General features: G+C 43.6%; 1 protein-coding gene across 1 annotated transcript in view; it reads right to left on the bottom strand.

The window, feature by feature from the left end:
• LOC115135364 (R3H domain-containing protein 2) overlaps nt 1-20,509 on the bottom strand; it is a 75,122-nt gene that overhangs the window by 9,435 nt on the left and 45,178 nt on the right. The window contains 12 exon segments of the mRNA XM_029670036.2: nt 5,070-5,208; nt 6,475-6,771; nt 8,307-8,384; nt 8,565-8,717; nt 8,719-8,762; nt 8,936-9,171; nt 15,355-15,408; nt 16,534-16,565; nt 16,987-17,082; nt 17,394-17,502; nt 17,700-17,840; nt 20,436-20,495. Coding sequence (XP_029525896.2) covers nt 5,070-5,208; nt 6,475-6,771; nt 8,307-8,384; nt 8,565-8,717; nt 8,719-8,762; nt 8,936-9,171; nt 15,355-15,408; nt 16,534-16,565; nt 16,987-17,082; nt 17,394-17,502; nt 17,700-17,840; nt 20,436-20,495 — 1,439 coding nt within the window.

Raw genomic sequence — 20,509 nt, 5'->3', positions numbered from 1 at the left:
GTGTGTTAATACAGGTGTGTGTGTGAGAGTGTATTCTGGGAATGCTGCACTCCTATTCCCCCTGTACCTACTGGTGACAACATAAACATGACGTGATATGGTCAACACAGCCTGTCTAGAAAGAAAGGAATGTACACCTAAAGCCAAGAAAGACCCGGGTCTGGAGCTTAAAAAGTTGCCACGGACAGTATAGCAGGGGGTAGGCTTGTTGCAGCCTTAATGCTCAGGGTCCTACGAGTATAATCATGGTAACTTTCGGGAAATCATTGCATCAGTACTGTTCTCCCCAATTACACAATGTGGTAACTAAAAAAGCCATTTAATCCTGGTGACCATTATTTAGCTGACCTTGATCATTGTGTAAAGAGATATCAAAAAGTCCTACAGTTGCACCATTTAGCGCATCCTGACTGGTTGCACCACCGCTTGGCATGGCAACTGCTTGGCATCCGACCGCAAGGCGCAAGAGGGTAGTGCGTAAGGCCCAGTACATCACTGGGGCCAAGCTCCCTGCCATCCAGGACCTCTATACCAGGCGGTGTCAGAGGAAGGCCCTAAAAATTGCCAAAGACTCCAGCCACCCAAGTCACAGACTGTTCTCTCTGCTACTACAAGGCAAGCTGTACCGTAGCGCCATGTTTGGGACCAAAGGGATCCTGAACAGCTTCTATCACCCAAGCCGTAAGACCGCTGAACAGTTAATCAAATGGCTACCTGGACAATTTGCATTGACCCTGTTACTTTTTTTGCACTGGCTCTATGCACACTCACTGGACTCTACTTACAAACTCTACACACACTTTCACCCTGCTGCTAATCTGTTTATTATCTATCCTGACTGCCTAGTCACATTTACCCAAAGGTTTGGGCACACCTGCTCATTCAAGGGTTTCTTTTTTTCAACTATTTTCTACATTGTAGAATATTAGTGACGACATCAAAACAATGAAACATATGGAATCATGTAGTAACCAAAAAAAGTGGTAAATCAAAATATATTTTATATTTGAGATTCTTCAAAGTATCCATCTTTTGCCTTGACGACAGCTTTGCATGCGGTTGGCATTCTTGTGTCTTTGTGAGACGCAGAGTAGGAGAATGGATAATCTCCACATGCGTAGTTCCCACCGTGCAGCATGGAGGAGGTGGTGTTTGATGGTGTGGAGGTTCTTTGCTGGTGACACTGTCAGTGATTTATTTTGAATTCAAGGCACAGTTAACCAGCATGGCTACAACAGCATTCTGTAGCGATACGTCATCCTATCTGGTTTGCGCTTAATGGGATTATCATTAGTTGGGACAATGACCCAACACACCTCCAGGCTGTGTAAGTGTTATGTGACCAAGAAGGAGAGTGATGGAGTACTGCAGATGACCTGGCCTCCACAATCAGCCGACCTCAGCCCAATTAAAACAGCGCCGGAGAAGGCGGCTGACATTTTACATGTCCCCAACCGATTGTTTTACAAAAAACTTATTTTGTACATAATGTTGCCGCTACAGTCTCTTATGACCGAAAATAACATCTGGACATCAGGACAGCGATTACTCACCATAGATTGGCAGAATTTTTATTTTTCCTTTAACGAGTCTGACGAACCCGACGTGAATCATATACTGCTTTCTTAGGAACAAGCCCAGATCCCCGTGATTAACATGAAGAGGCGGCGGAGAAAAAGGGGCCAGAGGGCGGGCTGTCTCCTGAGAATTTGTAGGCGATCAAATAAACCCCCACCTCCTTCCATTCTGCAAGCAAACATGCAACTTTCAGAGAATAAAATCGATGACCTACGCAGAAGATTAAACTACCAACGGGACATTAAAAACGAATATCTTATGCTTCACAGAGTCGTGGCTGAACGACGACACTATCAACATACAGCTGGCTGGTTATACGCTGTACCGGCAGGATAGAACAGTGGTGTCTGGTAAGACAAGGGGCGGCGGACTATGCATTTTTGTAAATAACAGCTGGTGCACGATATCTAAGGAGGTATCAAGGTATTGCTCGCATGAGCTAGATCTCATGATAAGCTGTAGACCACACTATCTACCTAGAGAGTTTCCATCTGTATTTTTTGTAGTCGTCTACATACCACCACAGACTGAGGCTGGCACTAAGACAGCATCGAATAGGATGTATTCCGCCATAAGCAAACAATAAACCGCTCACCCAGAGGCGGCACGCCTAGTAGCCGGGGACTTTAATGCAGGGTTACTAAAATCAGTTTTACCAAATTTCTATCAGCATTTTAAATGTGCAACCGGGGGGAGACATTGGACCACCTTTAGTCCACACACAGAAATGCATACAAGGCTCTCCCTCGCCCTCCATTTGGCAAATCAAACCATAATTCCTAATTCTATTCCTCCTGATTCCTGCTTACAAGCAAAAATTAAAACCGGACGCACCAGTGACTCGATCAATAAAAAAAAAAAGTGGTCAGATGAAGCAGATGCTAAGCTACAGGACTGTTTTGCTAGCACAGCCTAGAATATGTTCCAGTATTCCGCCGATGGCATTGAGGAGTACACAACATCAGTCACTGGCTTCATCAATAAGTGCGTCGATGACGTCATCCCCACAATAACCATACATACCCCAACCATAAGCCATGGATTACAGGCAACAGCCTCACTAAGCTAAAGGCTAGAGCTTCCGCTTTCAAGGAGCGGGACTCTAACCAAGAAGCTTAGAAGAAATCCCACTTTGCCCTCTTACGAACCATCAAACAGGCAAAGCATCAATCCAGGACAAAGATCGAATCGTACTACATCAGCTCTGACGCTCGTCAGATGTGGCAGGGTTTGCAAACCATTACAGACTACAAAGGGAAGCACAGCCGAGAGCTGCCCAGTGACACGAGCCTAGCAGATGAGCTAAACTACTTCTATGCTCGCTTCGAGGCAAATAACACTGAAACATGCATGAGAGCACCAGCTGTTCCAGAAGACTGATCACGGTCTCCGCAGCCAATGTGAGTAAGACCTTTAGACAGGTCAACATTCACAAGGCCGCAGGGCCAGACGGATTACCAGGATGTGTACTACGAGCATCGGCTGACCAACTGGAAAGTGTCTTCACTGACATTTTCAACCTCTCCCTGTGAAGTCTGTAACACCAACATGTTTTAAGCAGACCACCATAGTGTCTGTGCCCAAGAACACTAAGCTAACCTGCCTAAATGACTACTGACCCGTAACACTCACATCTGTAGTCATGAAGTGCTTTGAAAGGCTGGTCATGGCTCACATCAACACCATTATCCCAGAAAGCCTAGACCCACTCCAATTTGCATACCACCCCAACAAATCCACAGAAGACTCACTCCACACTGCCCTTTCCCACCTGGACAAAAGGAACACCTATGTGAGAATGCTACTCATTGACCACAGCGTCGCGTTCAACACCATAGTGCCCTCAAAGCTCATCAATAAGCTAAGGACCCTGGGACTATAAACACCTCATTATGCAACTGGATCCTGACAGGGCCACCCCCAGGTGCTAAAGATAGGTAACAACACATACGCCATGTGTGATCCTCAACACAGGGGCCCCTCAGGGGTGCGTGCTCAGTCCCCTCCTGTACTCCCTGTTCACTCATGACTGCACGGCCAGGCACGACTCTAACACCATCATTAAGTTTGCCAATGACACAATAGTGGCAGGCCTGATCACAGAGAATGACGAGACAGCCTATAGGAAGGAGGTCGGAGACCTGGCCATGTGGTGCCATCGTGGCCATGTGGCTCTCATCGACGGGGCTGCAGCAGAGCAGGTTGAGAGCTTCAAGTTCCTTGGTGTCCACATCACCAACAAACTAACATGGTCCAAACACACCAAGACAGTCGTGAAGAGGGCACGACAAAACCTATTCCCCCCCAGGAGACTGAAAAGATTTGGTATGGGTCCCCAGATCCTCCTCAATGAGAGCATCACTGCCTGGTATGGCAATTGCTCAGCCTCCAACCGCAAGGCACTACAGGGTGTGTGAACGGGCCAGCACATCACTGGGGCCAAGCTTCCTGCCATCCAGGACCTCTATACCAGGAGGTGTCAGAAGAAGGCCCTAAAATTTGTCAAAGATTCCAGCCACCCTAGTCATAGACTGTTCTCTCTGCTATCGCATGGCAAGTGGTACCGGAGCACCAAGTATAGGTCTAAGAGGCTTCTCAACAGCTTCTACCACTGCGCCATAAAACTCCTGAACATCTAATCAAATGGCTACCCAGACTACTTGAAACCCCCTTTTACACCGCTGCTACTTTCAGTTGTTGTCATATATGCATAGTCACTTTAATAACTCTACCTACGTGTACATATTACCTCAACTAACCGGTGCCTCCGCACTTTGACTTAGTACCGGTACTCCTTGTATATAGGCTAGTTATTGTTTTTAGTTTTTTTTTGTTACCATTTCCTCTTTTTTATATATTTTGTCTTTCTTTTTAACTGCATTTTTGAGAAAGGGCCCATAAGTAAGCATTTCACTGTAAAGTCAACACCTGTTGTATTTGGCGCATGTGTCACAACATTTGATTTGAAATATTTTAGATATCTGAACCTTATTGGTGGTGTTTCTGTTGATCGTGTTGACTGGGTGGCCGAACGGACTCCCGTATACAGTGTTGCCGAATCAGGTAGGCAGCGATTCGGTCATCAACGCCTTGATGAAGCTTTTAATGCCTAAAACGCAACACACTGTTGATAAATGTTTATTCAGGAAAACACAGTGTACAGGAGTCCTGGCTTTCCCCAGTCCTACTTACTGTTCACCCACACTACTGGATCTAAGCAAGATTCTCACGCAACTGTGCATCTTCATTTTAATATGAAGTGTAGAAATGTAGTTGGCGTTTGGCCCCCCAAAACCCCGAATTTGACATGCTAATGATCCTGTTTAAAATCTGGTAATTGGTTCTCAAAAACAGCTGTATTCTGTACCCCCATGCAAGTAGATTGATCTAAATTGGTGTGTGAACAAGGATGTGGTCGGATGTAATTTAAACTGCACAGCACTTTAAAGACAGTCAGATAGGTAGATGAGAGGGATGGGCATGATATTGACCTGACTGCTGTGTGGGCTGGGGCATCGGCTGGGAGTGCTGGGTATGGGCAGGGTAGGACACCTGGTGAGACATGGGTCCAGGCCGGTACTGCTGCCCCGTGTTGGGGTACTGCCCTGGTGGGTAATACGACACATGAATCTGCGGAGGGGTTCGGTAGAGGGAGGGAGGGAGAAATACACAGTTCAGTTTTTTATTTTATTATTCCAACCAAGGTGCATAAATAGAGAAGCAAACTAAAAATCAACTATTGCACATCCAACAAACTATCCCAGGCAGTGCAGGGTGTTTGCTTTCCACCCTACGAGCTTGACTCCGTCGGAGTTAGCTCCCTATTGTTTAGTTCTGCGAGAGAGACAGATCTGTAAGCTGTGAGCCATGCTGCCTTAAAGCTTTAGTGGCTGTCATGAAGGGCACACTACGGGAACTACTAGTGCACTACTAGCGCTCTAGAGAAATCTCACTCTACCCATGGTATTCTCCTTACTGTGAAAGCACTGCCACTAGCTACCTTACAAACTGCTGAAAGAACTGCCACTTCCTCATGAAGCCAGCAAGAGACATCAGTGCAGCTATTTGCCAAATTCCTACTTGGGCATTGTAGGAACCCCAGTGTAGGATCAATGACGTGGATGTTTTTTCCTCCAGAATATAAATTAATATTTTATGGATCCAAACGCCTCGTTACTGACTTGGCTGGAGGGCAGTGTGATTAGAAGAGAGAGGTAGAGACAGGGAGAGAGAGACGCAGCGGTGGAGGCAGGGAGACGCAGCGGTGGAGGCAGGGAGACGCAGCGGTGGAGGCAGGGAGACGCAGCGGTGGAGGCAGGGAGACGCAGCGGTGGAGGCAGGGAGACGCTGCGGTGGAGGCAGGGAGACGCTGCGGTGGAGGCAGGGAGACGCAGCGGTGGAGGCAGGGAGACGCAGCGGTGGAGGCAGGGAGACGCAGCGGTGGAGGCAGGGAGACGCAGCGGTGGAGGCAGGGAGACGCAGCGGTGGAGGCAGGGAGACGCAGCGGTGGAGGCAGGGAGACGTAGAGAGACATATAGCGAGGTGTAGAGGTAGAGATGTGTAGAGAGAGATAGAGAAAAGATAGCACAGAGAGAGCGCCGACTTCACAGCCAGTCACACAGCACTGAGTGGGAGAGAGACACTGTCACACCGTCGCCGTGTGTGAATACAGCTGCGATTTCACAGGAATCACACCATTGACACTTTCTTACATTTGATGGTAAAGTTGTCTAACAAAAAGTGTTTGACTCTCTCTAGCTTCTCAAGCTGTGTGTGTACTTTCGGTCAACTTATATTCCAACTTCAGCTCTGTATTCATTATATTTGTGCACAGCTGCTGATGTAAAAAGGGCTTGACAAACATCTGATTGCATCAACAAAAAAACTATATAATACCTGTTGCGGGGGAGGTGGCTGCATGTATCCCTGTGGCGGTGGAGGGGGCTGCATGACGGTCTGGGAGGGAGGTGGTGGAAGAGGAGGGGGGTGGGGGTGTCCAGTGTTAGGCTGGTAGCCAGACGGAGGGGCCAGGGGCTGGCTTGTGGTGGCCATGATGTAGCCAGTCTGGGGTGCGGGGTGTTGGGTGAGGACAGTGGGCCCCTGGGTCTGGTACATGGTGGGGGGCTCCGGGGCCTCGCTGGAACCCTGTCTACTCAGAGTCATCTGGCTGAACTGGGGAGCCAGTTCCTCACCCTGAGAGAGAGACGAGGGATTAGAGTTACTAGTGGGTTGAAAACCGTAAACATACTGGGTAAAGTTCACAAGGGATATCAAGGATCTGGAAGGATTCTGTATGGAGGAATGGTCTAAGATCCCTCCCAACGTGTTTTCCAATCTCATAAAATGTTTTAGAAAATTACCTTTAGCCTCGCAAGGTGAGGTATTGAAAAGAGGGGCGTCAATTGACCCCTAGCTTTTAGAGAATTATTTTTATTACTTTCTCTGAGTAGTAGTATAAAATAATACAATAAAAAAGTGAGCATTGAATTATTATTTTATTTAGCTTTATTTAAATAGGCAAGTCAGTTAAGAACAAATTCTTATTTTCAATGACGGCCTAGGAGCGGTGGGTTAACTGCCTTGTTCAGGGGCAGAATGACAGATTTGTACCTTGTCAGCTCAGGGATTTGAATTTGAAACCTTTCAGTTACTAATCCAACGCCTAACCACTAGGCTACGCTGTTCAGTATTAAAAAAAATGGTTTGATCATCCTTATCGAGGGTGTCAATAATTTTGAACCCCACTGTATAACAGTATATACACTCACCGGCCAGTTTATTATGTACACCCACCTAGCACTGGTTCGGACCCCCCTTTGCCTCCAGCCTGAATTATTTGGGGCATTCTACAAGGTGTCGGAAGCGTTCCACAGGGATGTTAGTACATGCATCATGCAGTTGCTGCAGATTGGACAGCGGTACGTTCATGCTGTGAACAGACAGTTCTCCATCTCGTGCTAAAATGCGCTTTTGGGTTGAGGGTCTAGCAAATGTGCATGCCACTAAAGTAAGCTGAACTTGCTGCCATGTTCCAGGCAATGTTTTTCACTCCTCAATTGTCCAATGTCGGTCGAGTAAACCATTCCAACGTTTTTGCAACTACCTCCCCCTAACGAAAATGGCATTCCGAGATGCCGTTCTGCACCCCACTGTTGTACTACATCGTTATTTGTCTGTTTGTGGCTCGCCTGTTAGGTTGCACGACTCTTGCCGTTCTCCTTCGACCTCTCTCATCAACAAGCTGTTTTCGACAACAGCCCTGCCACTGACTGGATGTTTTTTTGTTGGGTCGCACCATTCTCAGTAAACCCTAAACACTGTCTTGTGTAAAAATCCCAGGAAGGAGGATGTTTCTGAGATGCTGGATCCGGCGCGCCTGACACCAACAATCATACCACGCTCAAAGTCTCTTAGGTCACTCGTTTTGCCAATTCTAATGCCTCAATGCATTCTGCCTGCTTTATGTGACAAGCCATGTGACTCACCCATTTGTGAATGGGGTGCTGTACCTAATAAACTGGACGGTAAGTGTATAATGGCTACAGTACACTCCACTGCTACTGAGCCTTCCTTGCCTTTCTATCAGTCTCACAAACAAATCACTATTAGTCATTAGACGAATGACATGGTAACATGATAATTCCCCATTTACACCAACGGCCTTACAAACAGCCTGTGTTCATTGTGTATCTGTTAGTGCATGTGGTGAGACAGGATCGTAGTAGTACCATGTACTGCTGGGGAGGAGAGACAGGCAGCAGAACCTGGGGACAGGAGGATGAGGAGTAGGACACAGGCTGAGCTGGCTGCAGAGACCCCACCGGTGAACAGAGGGAGAGATGGAGGGAGAAGGAGAGGAGGAGACGCAGACAGAGGATATATAGGTAAGGACACAGAGGGCAGTTATTGGGCAAAAGAAGAGGAAAAATGCAAGAATATACTAATTTCCAGTTAAATTAAGTTCATGCCATGAGCTTCTCCCTCACCTGAGCCATCATGTGGTTGTGATTATGGTTGTGGTTGCCCAAGGGGTGTTGCAGAGGGGTGGGCAGCAGGGCGGTCTGGGGAGACTGGGTCTGGACCTGTTGGGAGGGGCAGGGCAGCAGGCTGCGACCCCCAGGGCAGGGGCCAGGCTGGGGGGGCCGGGGGCTGAGGACAACCATCTGGACTCACCAGGGGCAGACCTGCAGGAGATGAAAGTCAAAACACAGAAACCGCACTGTCTGCTTCCTCAACATTTCCGCACTCTTCAGCATTTCGATCCTCTACAACTTGTGAGCTGTCGTTACTCCTCAGACTGTCTCCTCTGTTCAATATGGAAATGTGTGTGTGTGTGCGCGCAGCGTAAAATACGCACCAGTGCGTGAGCCCCTGCAGGAACCCTGTGAGCTCTTGTTGCTGCCCAGACTATCTCCTCTGGTCAGAATGGAGATGCCAGAGAAGCTGGATGCCTTTGTGACCGGGGGCCGCAGGGTCCTATTGGAGCTGTCTGAGTCTGTACTGCTCCAGGGCCTTGGCTCCAGGCACTTCATTTCACTGTCCGTACTGCTCTGGCGGCTGCTGGAAGCACGGCTGGAGCTCTCACGGTTACCCCTAGAAAGGGGAGAGAGGAGAGAGGGAAGTGAAGGGGAAGAGAAAGAGTGAAAGGGGCAGCGTAGAGAAGGACAGAGGGAGAAAGGGGAAGATGAGGGAGAGAGATGGAGGGGGTAGGGTAGATGAGAGAGAAAGGAACAGAGAGGTGGCGAGAAAGAGGGAAGGAGAGAGAAACGGGGTACAGAGGCACAGGGTGATCAGCAACAGGTTAAGAGCATGCACGTTGACAGGGCGTGAGAACGCTATAACCCCACCGCCACCATGGGGCACTCTCCGTTCACAACGTTGACATCAGTAAACCGCACAGCATTCAACAAACCAAAATGCAATAAAGACGTCGACTGGCTGGTGAAACCAAAATTCAGGCAACAAACCACACAGTTACCACCACACACTGTAGTGCACCCTCCCCCAACCAGCACACACACAACAAAAATCAACACAGAGAACCACATGCAGGTGACTGATGCTTTATCCAATCAACACCAAGGTGAAAGAACGAAGGACGAGAAGAAGACGTAAGGACAGCAGAATGAGGGTGTGAGACAAGGTCCATAACTCACACCTGACACACCACTACAAATACAATAAGGCCAATGGACAAAACACGCCTGCGCATAGACACACACATATATATATATATATATATATATATATATATATATATATAGAGAAACCAGGCCCCCCCGGGTGCGGTCTGAAGCGTGAAGTCACAAGCGCTGCTGGTCGGCTACTGTGTAGCAACCTAGCGATGCCTATTTTAATTAAATAGCGATCCATTGTGACTACTACATTCGTCGTCACAAAGTTCCACGTGCTGACACCGACCAATCGCGGGCGGCAAGCTAAGAGGAGGCTCACCCCTTATGCCATAGACATCAAGGATCTCTCTCAGACCAGGATGAAAACTACTACATCGACAATGATCCTTTGCTAGTTTTGGCCTCCATCACCCGTTCGGCGTGATCCTTAGTGCTTTTCCTGGTGCCATTCAGCCCCACTCATCAATATGGTGCGCTTCAAATTCTTCCACCTTCATGCGCCGTTGGGAGTTTCCCCATAGGAATATGTCAGCGCTATCACCATCTACCGGGTCTTAATGTCTATGATAGAAACACACCGTCTCGTTGCAATATTCATAAGGTGCTTGCTGTCACCCTGGATGAGGGCTGCTGCCAAGATGATCAATCACACTTGGCATTATTAGAATACATCCAGCGACGACCAGGACGCTATCAACTTGTCATAACCAACTGTCCTACCCCAACATTGGCTCACTGTCGCTATGTTTACGTCCTACGGCTTACTTTTTCTTACTTCTATCTTAATCTATTATGGATTTTATTGCATCTCAATCAAATTTGACAAATGCAAGTTCGGGACAGTAACGTGATGACAGTGTTTGAGTATTCAGACTAATCACCTAAAATGCTGACAACAAATGCTTGGATTTTTGACTAACAATAGAAAATTCAACTCAACTGAAATACAGTGGGGTGCAATGACTGCACATACTGTGGTACCCTATTGGAGGGGAATATCCACAGAACAATAACAAGCTATACCACCACAGCACATCACAGGCAGGCAAAACGGCCAAGTCTGCTAAACTCGTCTGTGCCAGATATTCTGAGAAATGACTGAGGTATCCTAAAGCGGATTTTAACTTTGTCTCTGCCATCATTTCCTATAACCTAAAACAGCTTCTGGACATCGGAACAGCGATCACCAACCTTGATTTGGGATAAAAATGTCTACTTCCACGAGTCTGCAGCTCTGGATGTTCTGCTTACTCCGGACCAGGGCTGTTACGGTGACCGCATTACCGCCACACTGGCGGTCACGAGTCATGAAAGAAGTCAAATTCCACATGATGTTTAGTCACAGTAATTAGCCTTCTCCAAGCTCTGAAACTGCTGATGGTTATTAGTAAACTTGCTAAATGCCTGGTACTCAGCACTATTGTCCCTCTAATCACTCTGACGTCAATGCAAATGTAGACAAAAATCTAATCAAACACACATGAGAGCCCATGTTGCACAACATTTCTTTAGACTATGAAATTACGTGAGAAAACTGTGATGGCCTCTATTAGAAAGAGGATCCCATCAGCCATCTATAGGCTAGGCCTACTATATTTATCAACTTTCCTAGTATTAAGCACATTGCTCGTCTTTACAACAGAAGTATTGCCTACATGGCTGGCATAAAATGGACCACGGGAAAAGCGTCCTCCATTTGTTATTAAATGCATAGATGACATGTCGTCGCCCCCCTACCCCTTATTGATACAGCTGCATGTTAATGGTACATTCTAAATAAAAACAAATTAGACACATTCTATTTAGTGTATGTAAAGACCAGATTAAATCAAGAATAGTCTGATGGGTGACAATATTAGCCTATCACCTGTGATTTATATAATATCACTTGTGAATGATGCCCAGTGTAAGGAAAGAAAGCATACATATTTTTTGGTGACTTTTTAAAATCAGTCCCACACCTCATGAAGCCTAGCCCTTGGGCCTATATGTTTTGATAAGGTTTGTATCACACCTAAAATGGCCCCCCAAAAAATCTTAAAACGAAGCACATTAATCCGCTTTACAACGGGTGTAGAGCCTAACTGGCATACATAAGCAGCGTGTGAGTTTCAAGTTTGGACAAGATATTTTTCACCATAAAAACACACCTTTATAATAAAAGCATTACATGCATAATCACATTTGTGGTCACTTTTGATAATGGTGTTTTCCCGCTGATGGAACAGTCGAGCTTATGTGAAGAAATAGCCGAATAGTTTATCAACATTTTAAAATAAACTTTTGCATCAGCCTCATTGCGTATCATTTTTTCCCCATGCTATTATTTTATTTTTTATTTAACTAGGCAAGTCAGTTAAGCACAAATTCTTATTTACAATGACGGCCTATCAAAAGACCTCCTGCCAGGACGAGGGCTGGGATAAAAAATAAAAAAATTAAACAAAAAACACATCACGACGAGAGACCACAACACTACACAAGGAGAGACCTACGACAACACAGCATGGTAGCAACACAACATGGCAACAGCACAAAACATGGTTCAAACATTATAGGGCACAGACAACAGCACAAAGGGCAAGAGGGTAGAGGCAATAATACGTAACGACCAAGCAGCCACAACTGTCCGTAAGAGTGTCCATCATTGAGTCTATGAATGAAGAGATAAAAATGTGGTTGTATTAATCTATCACATCCCACAACTGTCCCAGACCATGTTTGGAATATTTGTTTCTCGCACAGAATAGGTCAAATTTTGTATTACGGGGGATAGTGGATTGACATCGGCTAGTGCTTTTGATGTTCGTTAGGCCTACTCATCTTGTTGGCTGACGAAAAGTATGTGGACAGTTCTTCCAATATCATCAATGGGCACCTCGGAATTGGATAAGGATGTGCACAGTTGCGTTCCCAATGTGTCTCGTCTCCACTTGTAGCCTGTGAGAAAGATCCGATCACATGACTGACAGCCATGTGAGTGAGAGGTACGTCGGAGCACGCAGAAAGAAGGGAATTAAAGTTATATTCAGCCCAAGGGCACAACGGCCACAAAAGGTATGGATTCTTTTAGGGGGCATTACGGCCACACAAAGGGGATGCCGCTGGGAAATTTGAGGCATTATTAAGTGCTTGTGAAATTGTAAATGAGAGACTGATGAAGTGTGTACAGCCTGCACAAAAACCAAGCAGGGCTCAAGCCTTTTATACAACTTTTTTCAAATCATCATTAGAGTCACATAATGCAGCTTGAGAATGTATTTTAAAAAATCTAAACTTATAGCCCAACGTTTGTATCACAACTAAAGTTACATTAATAACTCTAAATTAAGCATATAGGAGTATCTGTTTCTTTGTTAACCGCTCAACACAGAATAGCCGCAAGCCCTCAAATCGTTTGGAGAAAATATCCGTTATTTTTTATTAAGCTTTGTTCAATTGTATTCTTCATACTATAAAATATGAGTGCAGCCCACACCCATATGGCACAGCCAGATCAGGACCTAACAAAGACTCAGTATGCTATTCTGTTCTTCTGAAAGAGACTACATTTTGTTCATATCGTGTTTCTTTAGACCTGTCTAAAATAAATAATACATTTATTGTGAAGGTATAGGCTATATTAAACAGATTTTTTTGACTTTTTAAAATGTGGATGTTACAAAACGTTTGCATCAGTGGCTTGTAGGTTACATGTGGAAGCCATTAGATGCTAAACGAGTATGTTAATTAAAGGTCAATTATCGTGAGACCGGCAGTAATTTGCTTGACAATTACCGGCTGACAAAATAGGCCGCCATTGCCCTCTGTTCAATTGGCAAGCATGCAGTCACTGGAGAAAAACGGGATGAGCTCCATTCGAGACTATCCTATCAACAGGACAAGAGTCATGGCTGAACGAGGACATGGATAATTTACATTGAGCAAAAATATAAAACGCTACATGTAAAAGTGTTGGTCCCATGTTTCATGAGCTGAAATAAAAGATCCCAGAAATGATCCATATGCACAAAAAGCATAACTCTCAAATTTTGTGCACAAATTTGTTAACATCTCTGTTTCTCCTTTGCCAAGATAATCCATCCACCTGACAGATGTGGCATATCAAGAAGCTGATTAAACAGTGGGATCATTACACAGGTGCACCTTGTGCTGGGGACAATAAAAGGCCATTAAAATGTGCAGTTGTGTCACAACACAATGCCACAGCAGTGTGCAATTGGCATGCTGACTGCAGGAATGTCCACCAGAGCTGTTGCCAGATAATGCAATGTTAATTTATCAATTTGGCCATACGCCCAACCGGTATCTATATCTGTGACCAACAGATGCATACCTGTATTCCAATTCATGTGAAATTCATAGATTAGGGCATAATTAATTTATTTCAAATGACTGATTCTCTCATATGAACTGTACCTCAATGAATGTAAAATCAATTAATGTTCCGTTTATATTTTTGTTCAGTATAAATCTTGCTGGTTTTTCTATGCATCAAGACCTGATGGCAGACTTGGGTAAGATGAAGGGAGGGGTGTGCCCCTTTGTTAACAACAGCTAGTGCACGATCTCTAATGTTAAGGAAGACTGAAGTTTTTTTTTTTTAATACCTCATGATAAGCTGCAGACCATACTATTTACCAAGAGAGTTAATATACATTTTTATACTGTAGCTGTTCATTTACCACCACAAATCAATGCTGGCACTAAGACCGCACTCAACGAGCTGTATAGGGCCATAGGCAAACAAGAAAATGCACATCCAGAGTCAGTGATTTTAATGCAGGGAAACATCACCCTAACTCCACACACAGAAACACATACAAGGCCCTCCCTCTGGAAAATCAGACCATAACTACACTGAGAATACCAAACATTAAGAACACCTGCTGTTCGCGGCAGTCAAGTCATTCCACCAAAAGTTGTTTACAATCTAGGCCGGTTGTGGCCACAACTAGAACTCGTTTCAAGAAATAATCATATTTGTACAGTACATTGTTTAAAGCACACTTTTGTGTCTCAGTCACAAAAAGCTCCAATAAGCCCGCTATAGTGAACGAGAGGCTTGTAGAATCATAAGTCGGCTAAAGACCTTTCAGTATGATTGTTTCACTGCTGCAGATCACAACCAAACACAGAGAGATCTCTCCTTAGGATACCACAGACAGTAGTAGTAGAGACAACTGCTGTGCAAGTAGTAGAGCAAAGATGAAGGGGTTACAAAACCAAACCAGATTAACAACCACCAAATCAACAACAACAAAATATAGGGGGATGCAATGCAGTAGTACAGTACTACAAAATATGTAGTAGTGGTGATGACAGGTAGATAATAAGTAGTACCCACTCCCAGAAAAACCAACCACAAAGCAGCCATGCAGTGGACCTCACAGTGCCAACCCCACGCCAAGCAAGAACACCCGGTGGCTGCATCCGAAATGGCACCCTATGCCCTTTATTGTCCACTACTTTTGACCAGAGCCCATAGGTCTCTGGTCAAAAAGTAGTGCACTATGTAGGGAATAAGGTGCCATTCCGGACGCAGCCAGTCAGTCATAAAATCACCACGAGATAGAGGGTAGATGGGCATGGCAACACAATCACAGGCTACTAGTCACGCATCACCAGGTTGTGTCAGTACCTAAAGATCTGTCTCCTCTTTTGAGAGCTAGAGGAGTAGCCTTCAGTGGAAAGTCTGTTGGGTGATAGTGGAAGGAGAGAAAGGCAAGGCCGGGTGTTAGTGGGTGGGTATAGGAGAGGGGGCCAGGTAGGTAGGTAGGTAGGTAGGTAGGTAGGTAGGTAGGTAGGTAACAGTGCTGCACTGTATCTAACCCCCAGAACAGAGAAATAATGCACACAGAGCAAAAATGTAGACAGCTCAAAACAAGGAACAAAGTTATCATACTTCTTTCCTTCTCTCAGTACATCTGTTTAATAATCATTCATCTCTATCAGAAAGGGAGAAGGGTTGAAAGCTGTACTTATTTGTTTGGAATATATTTGGAAAACTATTCTCAGCTACACATGAATATCAATTCACCCCACATTCCAACCAATGAATTATACACTAGATGACTGATAGGGAGCGCTGTGTTGAAGCTACCATGGGGCCCATCTTGGAACTCCCCCACCGTTGTAAAAAATATTTAGGAAGTTATAGAAATGCATTTATTAATGTCGAAATTCATTTTTGCAACATTTATTCTATTATAGACACCTTAATGCAGACTATTACATTATATTATGTGAGCTAGCAATAAAATATTTAAAAAATGTCATTAAAGTATCATTTTTAGAGATCACTAATGTTACTGTCCCCACTACAACAACATATCTAAACACCTTTAATTTTGTCTTGTAACATTTAATTGAAATACTATAAAATTCATTTTGTTCCTGTGGAGGACTGTTACCTACTGGGGAGTGCCAATATGGCCGACTGGTTGCTTCAAAGCCTCTCAATAGCCAATACATAGCATCAGCAATCCAGGGTTTATACACATCATTAATTCCAACTCAACAAAACCTAACCCTGGTCCGTGAAACATCAACGTACTGCCAGCATGATTATATTGCCAGCATTATTGCATGTGAACTTTGATGACTTGAAATACACCTAAATGTAACTTGGTGGCATAGTTTGATGGTGCCAGGGGAGTTGGAACATCAGGAGCCCTGATGTGACCAGGCCACCCCCTGACTACTTCTCCTACCCACCTAGGGGAGTAAACTGGCTCGGGACTAACTCCATACTCCCTTTACAAGTGCACACATGAAGCTGTCCATTGTGATGCATACTGTACTGTTACTGTGAGCTTACCTGTTGTCGTTGATGTATCCATTTTGAGAGGACTGAAAAGGAAGAGACACCTGTACATTACGAATAGCTACAGCTAGTCGATCCCAAAACTATATTTATTTATTAGCAATAATTGGACCGGGTAGTTTATTGAGAACATATTCTCATTTACAGTAACTGCCTAGACAGTGAAAACTGACTCATGTCAATTCTGTCAAGTACTGTATAAGCTAAGGTTACCTAAGGTTCACTCATGACCTCCAAAAATATTAACTTCACTTATTACTCTGCCATCTAATTCTATTCCACCTGAATAGACTCTACTGTATGAAGTAAGCCGTTCTCTCTCCACCCATAAGTTAATACAATTAGCTGTTAGTTTATACAATGGGAGGAATGGTTAGTGGAACAGACAGTGGGGGACAAGTTAGTCCAACTGCCCATCTCCACTGTTGAGTGTGCCCCACCACTTACTTCTCTGGCGAAGATCCGGTCTCGTACCCTCTGATACTCCTCCTCCCTCTCTTCTATTGACTTGCTGCGCCGCCCATCCTGCAGTGGCACACGGATCTGCGATTGGACAAGAGGAAAGAGGGGCGGGATCAGCAACCTCATTGGACAGAAGTGGTATTCACTGAATACTCTTCAGAGCATCTTCACAAAAATACAGTAAGTGTGAGGTAAAACATGCAATTTATTATTCAACAATTTGTTATCAATACTAAAGTCAATGGGATATATGATATTCAGCCTTCTCATATCTCGTGTTGTAGAAAGATCAACAAAGCTAAAGAGAGGAAGAAATACTTTTTAAAATGATTTAAGTATTTTAAAATCACTACATTATAAAAAGCTACACTTGAAGAAGTGTCTATTATCACCTGATTATCATCCTTGTCCATACTAACATCGTCTCTCTTGAGGATGAACTTCTTCTGGAAGTCCAAATTCCTTTCATCCTTGATGTGCTCGGAGAACCTTTGATCTGGGCTGAAGAAGAAAATATATTCAGCAACTCTTGGTCGGACAATGGAAGCTATTTGTTTATTTGTCTTACAAAGTTCTACTAATTGCCCTCTAACTTCTATTCATTTCCTTCTATGTTCTACTAATTGTCCTCCAACTTCTATTCATTGCCATTTAAGTTCCACTCATTGTTTTCTAACTTATACCATTCTCCCACATACATGCGTGTGTTGCCAGTCTTGTTGATGATGACGGCCTTGCCAGTCTGGTCTACATTGTGGTCCATGCCAAAGTAGGCAGCTACACGGTGCAGCAGCATGCGGTGGTACGATGTCATCTGGGGGAACTTCTTGTACTGGTTACTGGATGGGAAAGGAGAAGATGACGCCATAGAACTACATATTATATTAACTACATATTATAACTAATTTAATAGGATATCTGTGATGGACACCAACCTATCAGTCGAGTAATGATACCCTTGTGGAAGTACAGTGTCTCTACACATCTTTCTTAGATAAAATGGTAAAAAAGACAAAATAAACTCGAGATTAGAGTAAACGTTTTGGTCCACCAGCCATTCAAGATTCTTTACCTGCCAAAATAGGTTTTCCGCAATACAGGCCATCATATATTATACAAAATATATGATGACCTGTATTGCGGAAAACCTATTTATATATATATATATATATATATATAAATAAAAATCCATATATATATATATATATATAAAAATCCAGATGACCGTGCTTTCTGTTTTTCTAAAACAATAAATGTATTACTAGAAAGAAGTAAATGGTGTACAAATAAATAATTTAGATCATTTAGTTCTACAATCATTTAGTTCTACAACTGAATATCAAGAATAAACAAAGTGCACAAAAGTGCAGGGTCCGGATTCACAAAACAATTTTTCAGAACAAACATATGAAGTATTTTAAAGAAAAAAAATAAGAAGTTCATAAGATAGTTCGTAAATGCAATTCCTCAATTTTCTTAGGAACTTCGTAAATATCTTATGTGGCATTGACATTCGTGACGTGCTTGAAACCAATAAATAAGCCTATGCGACAGGGATGATAGGATTGTTATTTTGTTATTTTTCACACATTATAGGCATCAGACTAGCTATATATATATTTTATTTTGAAGAATGAGCCTGAAAGTCAACATTGCGTCAGTGTTCAGCTGAAGTCTCTCAGAGTGCGGTAAAGGACAAATGCGGCCATTGTTTCTCTCTATTTTATTATTATTTTTTTTTTTTTACCTTTATTTAACTAGGCAGGTCAGTTAAGAACAAATTCTTATTTTCAATGACGGCCTAGGAACAGTGGGTTAACTGCCTGTTCAGGGGCAGAACGACAGATTTGTACCTTGTCAGCTCGGGGATTTGAACTTGCAACCTTACTAGTCCAACGCTCTAATCACTAGGCTACCCTGCCGCCCCACTAAGAAGCCACCAGTCCCGGTTGATATATTATCGAATAGATATTTGAAAAACACCTTGAGGATTGATTATAAACAACGTTTGCCATGTTTCTGTCGATATTATGGAGCTAATTTGGAATATTTTTCGGTGTTGTAGTGACCGCAATTTCCGGTCGATTTCTCAGCCAAACGTGAAGAACAAACGGAGCTATTTTGCCAACAAAAATAATATTTTTGGAAAAAAGGAACATTTGCTATCTAACTGGGAGTCTCGTGAGTGAAAACATCCGAAGCTCATCAAAGGTAAACGATTTAATTTGATTGCTTTTCTGATTTTTGTGACCAGGTTGCCTGCTGCTAGCTAGTCATAATGCTATGCTATTGATAAACTTACACAAATGCTTGTCTTGCTTTGGCTGTAAAGCATATTTAAAAAATCTGAGATAACAGGGTGATTAACAAAAGGCTAAGCTGTGTTTCAATATATTTCACTTGAATAGGAATATTTTCTAGTAATATTTATGTCCGTTGCGTTATGCTAATTGGATGATTACGCTCCCGGACCCGGGATGGGTAGTATCAAGAGGTTTTAAGTACATTTCCAAGAAGAAATCTAAAACATTATTTTCAAGAATCCAATTTCTTGCGTATACTCTTAGGCAGAAATATAGGGAAAAAATTAAGAACATTTCCAATAACTTTATTGAGAAATAGCAACTTTGTCTATAGTTTAGGGAAAAAATGGACGTTAAGAAATTTGTACTTAAGGTTTTGTGAATCCGGCCCCAGGGCACCACGCTGGAGTTCACGATGTACTCCTGAGTAGAAATGTACCAGCACACAAATACATCTAGGAGAACAAAAGTATTTGAGTGTTTTAATGATAAGAAATTACTAAAAGTTCATGAATAAAAGTTTTTAGGAGTGATCCATGCTCAAACCTTAGGTGAGACCAAAAGTGTAAAGCTGCCCCCTTAAGGGACGAGCAGTTACCATGGTAACTTGGGTACTCGCTTGTCTCTGATGAAAGAAATCACTCTTCCTAGTGGCATTGAACAACCACCTAGCGTGGTTAACAAAACAATATAACTGGCCATGAAACACGAGTACAAAGTCACATTTTAGTAGCCTTCCTTGGCAATCTGACCAACTTCTTCTACATGCGGCATTTAGATTTAAAAACATAAACAATGTTCCCAAATGGTCTGTGTGACCAGCTGCCAATGTGGCTGGGAAAATATACATTCTTACCCTCCAATGACCAAATCTCCCAGCATTTGGCGGGTGTTAATTTCCAACCCTGTATACCATCCAATCGACAGGAGGACACAGATTTCCAGGCTGATATACCAACTACAGTACAATATACCATCTAAAAATACTGTGACGGAGAGACATAGAAAGCTAAAAATGTAAGTAGAGTGAGTCGAGTTGTAGTAGAGAATGTGTATGCATCCCAAATGGCATCCTGTTCCCGATCTAGAGCACTACTTTAGTGTACTATATATATAGGAAATGTGTCTCACTCGTCGTCATTAATGAACTCCAGGATATCTTGTTCTAGTTTCAGCAGCATCATTCGATCCCTGTTGGAGAGAAA

This window comes from Oncorhynchus nerka, linkage group LG2 (assembly GCF_034236695.1).
Source record: "Oncorhynchus nerka isolate Pitt River linkage group LG2, Oner_Uvic_2.0, whole genome shotgun sequence".
NCBI classification, from domain to species: Eukaryota; Metazoa; Chordata; class Actinopteri; order Salmoniformes; family Salmonidae; genus Oncorhynchus; species Oncorhynchus nerka.
This window is presented reverse-complemented; position numbering and strand designations above follow the sequence as displayed.